The 10,630-nt window shown below is 35.7% G+C and overlaps 1 protein-coding gene across 3 annotated transcripts in view; it reads right to left on the reverse strand.

Moving 5' to 3' along the window:
* LOC110018183 (DNA oxidative demethylase ALKBH2) overlaps positions 1-9,825 on the reverse strand; it is a 54,512-nt gene extending 44,687 nt beyond the window's left edge. The window contains exons 1-4 of one of the 3 annotated variants that reach the window (XM_020715412.1): positions 9,507-9,799; positions 8,793-8,909; positions 8,480-8,666; positions 3,078-3,406 (exon numbers count right to left, since the gene is read on the reverse strand). In XM_020715412.1, coding sequence (XP_020571071.1) covers positions 3,210-3,406; positions 8,480-8,666; positions 8,793-8,909; positions 9,507-9,749 — 744 coding nt within the window. In that variant the 5' untranslated portion in view covers positions 9,750-9,799 and the 3' untranslated portion in view covers positions 3,078-3,209. Of the gene's footprint in view, positions 1-3,077; positions 3,407-7,750; positions 8,067-8,479; positions 8,667-8,792; positions 8,910-9,506 lie in introns of those variants that run through there. The other 2 variants (XM_020715413.1, XM_020715414.1) reach the window with 2 other exon arrangements.
* Between the last annotated feature and the right edge of the window lie 805 nt (positions 9,826-10,630).

Consider the following 10,630-nt stretch of genomic DNA (forward strand, 5'->3'; position numbering starts at 1 on the left):
TCCATGCAAATAAATGTGCGTCTTTATTTTGTGTGTGTGTGTGTGTGTGTGTGTGTGTGTAGGGTTTTAAATTAGGGTTTAGGGTTTGAGCATAACAAACAAGATAAATCAGCAAATTGCTTGAATGTAAAACATTGGTTGAAAATAAAGTTAAAAGCTCATGATGTAATACTTGAGTGTTCATTATGCCTGAAAAAATATGATTATTTAATGCTTTGTACGATGAATGCTGATCTATTATTATTATTATGATCAATTTATGATTTGTATTAGATGAAGAGTGAGTGTGGAGAAGAAATTTAAGAGGAGCTGCAATTGTAGATGACAAGGTTCAAAATATTTTTTTGATATTCAAAAGAATATTATGTTATCAATGGGGAGATTAGTTGTATAAATTAAACTATGATACACTTAATTTTGAACTAATAAATTATAGAAGTGTTTGATATGAATCTTTTAAATCAACTGTGCCAATGATGGGGCGTCCCCTAAAAGTCTTGTGCCTGAATATAGTGACAAGAATCGGTGCTCGGATGCACAATTAAATAAGCAAAAAAATTTTATATTATGAGCGGATGTTAGTAAAGAAGTTAGTTAATGAAAATAATATTAAGATATGAATTTGTAATATGGATATTCTGATAGATAGATTAATGAAATTTAGTGATCCATAAGAAGATAAATATCTTATACATTTAAAAAATTAAATAGTTTGAAGAAAAAACTGAGAAGATTGATAGTTTAAGTTTTAAAATTTGATATTCAAGTAAATCATATCAAAAATTGTGTATGTGTAATTATATATAAATATTTTAAAAATAACATCGTAAAAATCAATAGACTTTATGATAAATTTATAACTCTAAAGATTGTTGTTGATATTGTAGTTTTTAATATTATAAGTGTTTATGCTCTCCAAGTATGTTTAGATATATGTTAAAAAAAAATTAATGAGCCAAAAAAATTAATAGGATAACTCTTGTAAAAAAATTATTGGAGACTTAATAAACATGTTAGTTGAATGACAGAAGATTTTAGAAATATTCATGATGATTATGATTTTTTAGGGACTAACAAAGATGGTAGTCATATTGGATTTTCTTTTAGCTTATGATTTTATTATTATTAATATTTTATTTAATAAAAAAGAGAGTATATTATCACTTAAAAGAATTGTTTTAATAAAACACAATTTGAATAATTTTATGAGAAAAATAGATCATCGAGATTGTAAAGATTTAATGTCATTTCAAGTGAAAATTTAAGTACACCATCTCTTATTGGTTTTGAATTTTAAGATGATGGATTAAAAGATTAAAAATATAATAAAATATCATCATGGAATTAGATGGAAACACTTAAAAGACAAATAAAATTATTTTTATGAGTACAATTCAAGATTTTAAGATTTGGAATGTTAATAACCAAGCTAATATTATGTAGAATAATGTAACGAGTATTATGAAACAATTTGTAAAATATTTGCTCGGAAAATTAAAAAAAAAAAAAACTTTTGGGAATAAAAATGGTTGGGGTCAAAGTGATCAAATAATAATGTGGAAGAAAATATAACAAGTATGAAATTTTGTTATAAAAATTGGTTCAAATGTAAAAACTTGAAAATTTGAGAAAAAAATATAAGATGGTCTGTAGGATGGGTGAAATATTTTGATAAAATTTTCGATGAAGATTGTGAAAATATGATCAAGTTTAGTGATATTAATATCATAAATAATAATAGTTTTTTTATTTCCAACATCACATTAGTAAAACATAAGTTGAGGATGCTATAAAGATAATGAAGTGTGGAAAAACAATAGGATATGATTATATTATAACAAAAGTGTGAAAATACTTATAAGATTTTGTGAATTTTTCGGCTTATTAAGCTTTTTAATATTATTTTTAAAACTAAAAAGATGTCTGATGAGTGGAGAAAATTTCTGCTGGTCAATATTTTTAAGATTAAACACAATAGTGTAAGTTCTAAATGAATTAAGTTAATGTGCGACCTAATACAATAATTTTTCAAAATCATTTTGAATTCATATCGAGCAAGTTTACTATGGATGTTATACATTATTGAGAGGTTTGACAGAAAAGTGTCTAGAGAATAAGGAAGATGTACTTATAATTTTTTTTACTTAGAAAAAAACTTATGATAAAATTTCAATAGAAGCCTTTTGGAGAGTTCTAAAAAAGACAGGTGTTGATATTACTCATATTCAAGCCATTAAAAATATCTATACCATAGTTATTGCTTGTTTTTTAACACAAGGAGGATTGACCAAGTATTTTTTACCTATTTCATTTGGATTACATCTGGGACAGACTTTGAGCCTTTATCTTTATGCTTTTAGCTATGATATCCTTTTTGTGGATAAGATAAGAGAGAGTGTTCAGCTCATTTTACACTTTGAACTAAAAGATGAGCTTGAATAAATCAATGGGGAAAAGTAATTAAACGAATTATTTTACTGTGAAATGTTTTCGCATCATGCAAAATGCTTATTTATTATTATTATGACATGAAATTTTCAAGATGGAAGAAACTGAATATGCTAACAATCAACCCTGGAATACTCTCTTCCTGCCCAGTTTTCAATAAGACATTTTTTTTCAAAGATCTTCTCACCATATTCGGCCAAAGCTTCCTTCAGAAAGCTTAAAAATTGCAGGAACTCTCTGATTGTCATCTCACTTGAACCAATATGTTTAATTAAGTTATCTACAATTGATCTAAGCTCAGCACCACATTGCATCGCTCCTATAAACCTTTTGCCAACTTTAGGGCTGAGATTTTTAGCCTAATAATTGATTGAAGTGTAGTTGTTTGAACATTGGATTGTGTTTTGGTTGGATCAAAATCAAAGAGCCGAACAATTCATATATATACATATAGCTCGGCTTGAAACTAATGAGGAAATCAGGTCCAAATAAAGACCAAATTGAGCTGGATGATAAGAGGTTTATAATCCTCTTTACAGATTTCAATTAATGGGATAGCCAGAATTGAAGGAAAGCATATGGGATCATGTGATTAGTAGATATAGCTAAATATATTAACATAAATTATGCGAACAAAAAAAATATATTGTAATGCAAATTGACCCATGTCCATGGCAGAATTACAGCACGTGGCATCAGAAATAAATACCCTTACTACTTGCAAGTTTTCAGGAGGAAAAAGAAGAAATTGAAGCATATATCTACATCACAATCTGCCTGAAAGTTAGGTTGATCCGAACTGAACCTGGTTTAGAACGCTTCGGCACTGAGTGAAGCCAATCTCGCTGGGTATATCCTCTCATCACCAGTAAGGAGCCATGTTTCAGCACGAATGAGTGCTGATCTTGGCTAGTAATCTTCAGCCGCTTATTTTCCGACTCTTCTGAAGTATTAATAGCTAGCATAGTCAAAGGTAAATAGAAAAAATATGTCAGCTAGTTTGTCGATATGGCACTCATGTTCTTGTGTGTATATCTGATGAGTGATGATTGAGTAAAATATTAAGAAAAATTTAAGTACTGTTGAATCCCAAAACATCCGGAGAATACGCCCACGGTATAGAATGTTAAACGATAGAGGTAGAGGATGAGAGAGCACTGTAAGGAGCCGTAAAGAGAGTGTAACATTTATTTATATCATAGACCCCATATATATAAGCATAAGTTCCAACATTACAAAAGTACATACTAGTCTCCTCATCATTGACTTTTCAGAAGCACATTTTAGTAATTATAAAGTTATTCACATATAATAAGATCAAGGTGCTGATTCTATCAATAAGAGTTCGTCGATCGTCCGGTAACCCTCGAATCGATCAATATTTAATCCAAAAGGATGTTTCTTGTCTTGTCGATCGTCCTGAGGGCTGATCATTGCCCCTCGGGAAATCTGCTGGCATGTTCCGTCGATTGCCAGAACAAGGCGCATCTATCTCCATTGTCCAACTTGAAAGTCGTCAACAGCTACATTCAATCGGCCATTTATTCATCCTGAGTCGTTCATCTGTCTTGAGATTCGCGCTAACATATTTTCTATGTAAATATTTAGTTCCCTGATTTTCTTGCTCCTTGAAAGCTGCACAGCACACGGGATAAGAGAATCTTTTTTAACATGTATGAAATAATTAAATGACATTATTGCGTAATAATGGACTTCTCTGGATTTCCGTGCCCGAACCATTATAAATAGGCCTTAGGGTAAGGAAAGTAATATGCATATTACTCAAAGCCATAGTAATATGCAGGCGGGGGCTCACAAACCTGTCGCGAAGTGGAAATCAACAAGCGAAGTTTTTGTGGGAGAGTTGAGCAAGAAGAGAATTGTGCAGGAGTCACGAGCGAGGGAAAACGAAGATCGAACTGAGCCTTCGAACTTTCTCATAGGCTCATCACAAGGGAGAGCTGCGGAGGAGATTGGAGGGCGTCTCGACGATCTTCTTTTGGGGCATCTGTCGGAGGCGTTCACTCCTGCACAATCCTCAGGAGTACTCGTTCAAACTGCTATGAGGACTATGTCTCTTAGGGGCTCTGGAAGGTGTCAACTGAAGCTAGAACGTGGCTTCAGTCGCGAAAGGATGGCCTTTCCTCTGAGGTTGGAGGATTAAAGAAGACCGGTGACAACCTTGTCTCACTTCTAACTGGTGTCAAATTTTGGGTATGTAACTTAAATTATGCCTTTAAGTATCTCTTCAATCTTATCAGACATCGATGTCAACCCTGCGGCCGATGCAGGTGCGGCCACCGTTGATTGAGCCATGGAGGGGGGAGTGGATGTTGTGGAGCAGACTGCTGCGGGACAGGGAACCATGGAGCGGGCACCGTAGAGGTAGAGGATGGGGGAGAATCCCCCCCCCCCCCCCCCCCCCCCCCCCCCCCCCCCCCCCCCACCGTGTGGGCTATTAATTTTCTCCAGGTACATCAACAAGGAGGCATATGGGTGGCGCCAAGTGTTTGCTTATTTTCTAGTGTGTCGCTATGCTGAAATGGAGGAGCGCTTCATTAGCAAACTCCTGCACAATCCGATGGATCGACATTCAGTCTGTGGCAGGCATCATCAATCAACATGCCTGGCATTTTAGCGGTCGTCCAGGCGAATACCTCTCGGCTTTCTTGGAGTGTCGGAACCAACAGCTCCCTATGTTCTGCATCAAAAGCTTCACTTTTTAGAAAATATTTGCATTCCTCCCCTTCAACGGTTGGGACTTCGGGGGTGGTCTCGTTGGTTTCGAGGCCACCTTCCCTTGCATTTTGGATGTCCAGGTTATCGTGCTTCATGTTGCTTATAGCCTGCAAGTAGCAGGCTCAGAATTGTTATAGGTTCTTACTGTGATAATTTCTCCATCTACGGAGAATTTGACAGCGATATGATAAGTGGAGACCACAGCCTTGAAATCGTTCAAAAGTGGTCGACCAAATATAGTATTGTATGTCGGAAGAGAATCCACCAAGAGGAAATCCTCCGTTAGAGTGAACTACTTTTTGTTTTACCCCCAACTTACCGGGAGTCCAATTAGGCCCAACACTTCCTTTTTTTCTCTTGAAAATCCATACAATAATCCGACTGGTGAAGTCATCTGATCGGCAGTAAAATTTAGTTTATCGAATACCTATTTGAAAACACATTCACGAAGCTCCCGGTATCGCCAAGGATGCTCCCAACTTGATAATTATTGATTACTGTCGTTATCACAACAACATCATTATACGAATTTCCCTTCAGAGGAAGATCCTTATTAGTAAAATAGATAGGTGGGTGACTCTTTGGTTTCAGTGCAAAGGTTGTGACACAAAGCTCCCTTGTTTGTTGCCTCTTTTGATTTATCTTCCTGGGTGGTTCACTCATGTATCCCGCGATGTGAATGACATTGGTGCGGTAAGCAAAAGAGACGAACACGAATAATTTTTTTTTGTTTGACTTGTTAAACGAATCAAACACAAATAATGATGTGTTCGTTCATGTTCGAATCGTTACTGTTTGAAATATAAAATAATTTAAAATAATCATATATAAAATATTTAGCATATTTTAAAAATAATTATATAGTCTAACAATTTATCATTTTTTTAAAAAATTAAATGCTACAAATTATAATACATAATAAAATAATAATAATATATTATTGTTATTAGTACCATAAAATATTTTACTACCATAACAACACCACTTCATTGCCACAATAACACCACATACCAAACTGCGACAAATTTCCACAATAACACCACAAAACTGCTGCAAAACTCCACAATAACACCACAATACAATTCAAAAACTACCGCAATAACACCACTGCCCCGCCACCGCAATAACACCACGATTCCATGGCAAAACCTTGCCAATAAGACCACAATACTACTGGAATACACCCGCAATAACACCGCCCTCACGACCGCGCGCGATAACATCCACTACCTCTTAAATCGCGTGTAACAATAGCACCGCAATACTACCATAATAACACCACTTGTTGCGAAACCGCGGTAACATCGCAACACAACCCAAATAGCACCACTTCTCGCGGAACCGCGGTAACCCTTCAATACAACCTAAAAAAACACCTCCAATAACACATAAACGAATTACCTGAAATCATTTCAAACAAAATCGAACCGAACACGAACACGAACAATTTTAAACACAAGCCTATTTCAAACACACTTAATTTCAAACGAACCGAACACGAAAACGAGCTTCATTTGTTCGTGTTCAGCTCGTTTACACCCCTATTTATTGGTCATCTCTAACAACTAGGCCAAGCTCTTTGGTTCTTTGAGGTCGAGGCCGAAGCAGAACCTCTCCATCCTTACTATGTCAGCACAGCTTGGGCCATGTCAGGCTTCAAGTCTTTCACCTCCAAAGTCCCTCTTAAATCTTGCAATAAAAGATCGCAGGCTCTTATCAGCTCATTATTTAATTGTCACAAGAATCGAGCGCTCTTTTTAGGCCTTAGAGCGCTGACGAACTGAGAAAGAAAAAGTTTTTTGAATTCCACAAAACAAGTGATCACTCCTACTGATAACCCGTCAAACCAACTTAGTATGGACGATCTCAGCGTTGTGAAGAACAGCTTACACTTGTGAGTGTTAGAGATTTTAACAAACATATTGAGGATTTGAATGATGTGAGGTGGTCGTTGAGGTCAGATCGTCTTTTGTATGGCTCTAGGTCAGACATTTTTAATTTCTTTGAGGGTTTAGCTCTTGATACTTGGAGTGAGAAGGCATTCTCCGATTGTCTCGACGCCTCGATTCACATTGATCAATTTTTCTACTCTGGGGCGGATCTAGCACTATCCTTATATGATTCATCATCGAGCTTCTCCTGTAGGTGGATTGTTCTTCCACCGTTGTTTATCGGTGGTTCCCCTTGAGTGGGGTTGAGTGCCTCTTGTTGGGCCGGTCAGCGACTGAACTGAGCACTTCTGTCAACTGCCATAACATCTAGTTGGTGATCTGGGTCCTCAAGTCTTGCAAGTCTTGTTGAACGAATTCTTCAATAAACTCCCTGATGCATGCTGCTTTTGCCATGTTCTCTGTCAGGATTCTCCTTGTTGTTGTTGCTTAGCTCCTCTTCTTGTTGATGACATATTTCCAAGCTAACCGTATCTTTAAGGATGTTGAATCACAAAACGTCCGAAGAATACACCAAAAGTATATAGCGTTAAGAGAGATATTTAGATGATAACAGAGAACCATAGAGAGCGGTAAAGAGAATGTAATTTTTATTTATATCAGATACCCTCTATTTATAGGCATAGGTCACAACATTACAAAAGTACATATTAGTCTCTCATCATTAACTTTTCAGATGAAATTTTTAGTAATTACAGAGTTATTCACATAAAATAAGATCAGAGGGCTGATTTGATTGATAAGAGTTTGTCAATTTTCTGGTATGTTTATAACAAGACGCATCTCTCATCATCTTCTTGAGTACAGATCACCACCCTGCCGGAAATCTCCTGTCACGTTCCGTCGATCGATTGAACAAGACGTATCTCTCGTCCTTGTCTAGCCCAAAATGGTCGTCAACAACTACGTTTAATCGGTCATTTCTTCCCCCTGAGTTGTTCAGCTGTCTTAAGATTTGTGATGACATATTTTATATATACACATACATACGACACAATTCTAATGTATTTGCATATCTAAAGCCCAAACTTTAATATTTACATTTATGACAGCTAGGTGTTATAAAATCATACATGAAAAGATGTATTTCAACTTTAAAGAGATAGTGATGGTGACATTTTTTAATGCAGCGTTAAAGATATGAGTAACATGCAAGTAAATACAAATGTTTAGGTTTTAGATATGTACTTACATAAGAATTATGTGATAAGTATGTAAATGCCTCAAAAATTAATTGCAGATCATTGTGTTAAAATTTTTTCAGCTAGTAGAAAATGAAATAAAAATTAAAATCTCAACTAGTTGGAAAAGAGAGAATTTTCATTGCATTATTTTACTCATACCTCCTTTCTTGACTGGTTTCTTCTTTAAAAGGAATTCTCTTTCACATCCAAAAGAAACAGAAGCGATTTCTGGAGTGGATCCATACAATTTCTCGTCATCAGAATGCCAAGCTACATAATCTGTGCCGCATTTATACCGATTCAGTAGCAGACTATTAAATCTACTTCCAGGAAGTGCTTCATGAACCTACAATAAATTGAATTTTGTACAATCAACAATAGAGATGAAGGAAAGGTGGAGCACAAAAAAATGCAAATTTCAGTAAATAGAATGTAATTCTGCTAGGTGGATAATGAAGTCATAAATTCTTACGGCTTCCAAGATGTCTCTAAGCACAGGGTACTCATCCCAGGTGTATGCATGTGGCTGATAACCACTGTATTTTAAATTAGTAAGACCTTCACTTGCAACATAGCATGTGTCTCTAGGCTGAACGCATACATAAACTTATTTTGGTTAAATTAACCAAGCAGATTATGAAATAAATAACATAAACAGAAAATCCAACTTATGCCAGATATACTTGAGTGTGCATTACTTAGTTTTAGCAAACCAAAGAACATAAATGGAAGCTTCCAACACTTTTTGGTGGTATGATTAACATTATTTTCAGGAATGAAACAAGAAAGGAATCCATGATGAACTAGCCAAATTATTGCAAACATTTGCTCAATTTCCATGAGGATATAATGATTGCACCAGAAATTATCAGACATAACAATCCAATCCACCATTTCTATATTTTCTTGGCCACAACAAACTAACATATAATCATTAACTAGATAAGATCAACTTCAGGTACCTACTAACACGGGTTACTATCTACTAAAAATTCAATTACAGTGTCTACAATTGATATTCAAACTTTCCAAAAAAAAAAAAAAAAAAAAAACCAAAAACAGATGCCCTCTTAATTAAGATGCATCGAACACATTTTTCCAGAGCATTCGTAATCAATCCCCAAACAACTACAAAACTGAAAAGAGAAAAACTGCATAAATATTAAATGTTAAGAAGCGAAGTAACCTGGAGGCAAGACCTTCCAAAGACGTGGATCAATGGCCTCGTCCACGGGATCTCCTTGTCGAGATAGTCGAACCAAGCCCAAGCTCGCTCCGACGGCAAGAATCTCGGAACGAAGACAACTTCGCTGCCGCCTCCGAGATCGGTAATGTATCGCTTTCCGGCCATCTCGCAAGAGCTGGAATTCGGATTAGGGTTATGTTCTGTTGCTGCGAAGCCGCGAAGGGCGAAAGCCATGGCGGGCATAAAAAAAAATGGAGTTTAAAAATATAAAATAGCCAATTATTTTATGGGGGATTTATGTTTTCCGCGAAGGGTTATGTTCTGTTGCTTCCTTCCAATTGTTTTCTTGTAGTGTTTTCTATGGTGCTTTTCTTTTCATCCTCACTTTTATCCTTGCCACTCATGTGTGCAATATTCTTCAATAATTTGTATCCGAGTTAGGCTTTGACATCTTAAGTGAAAAGTAGGAGCAATTACCATTGATGATGAAAATGAGAAGATCAATTAGTTTCGATGGAAAACACTTTGGATATGGGATGATGTAGATCACAGATTACCTATGTCAAATATTGGGTAATGTGGAGACCCAGTCCATTGAAATTTAATTAGCTTCTTAATTAAAAATCTCACCTACCGCTCACCTACTTTCTCACCTACCGCTCACCTATCATATCCCACCTACCTCCCACGTACCGTTCTCATGGTTTCTATAAATAGTCTCTTTTGGCTTAATTGAGAAGTCAAGTCAAGCAAAGTCAAACCAAGTCCTCTAAGTAAGAAAGAGAGAAAGAGAGAGAGAGGGGAAGAGAGAAGATAATTGAGATTTTTTTGTAAACGTCGCTCAACGGTGTAATTCCTCGAAGAAATAAAATTCTCTACAGCTTCGTTGACATAGGCAAATTTGTCAAACCAGATAAATTTTTGTGTCACTCTAGTGTTTTTTTGCGTGCAATTTTTCTCGTTTCATTTTTTCGCTTTATTGTAGTCGTTTTTCATAACAACTGGTATCAAAGCTTGGGTTCGAATCTAAGGAAGAACGATGTGTGGAGACGAAGTAATGACATCGGGGATTGAGAAGTTCAATGACATAGATTTTGTTTACTGGAGGATGCAGATAGAGGACT

Source organism: Phalaenopsis equestris, unplaced genomic scaffold (assembly GCF_001263595.1).
Source record: "Phalaenopsis equestris unplaced genomic scaffold, ASM126359v1 Scaffold000006, whole genome shotgun sequence".
Classification (NCBI taxonomy): domain Eukaryota; kingdom Viridiplantae; phylum Streptophyta; class Magnoliopsida; order Asparagales; family Orchidaceae; genus Phalaenopsis; species Phalaenopsis equestris.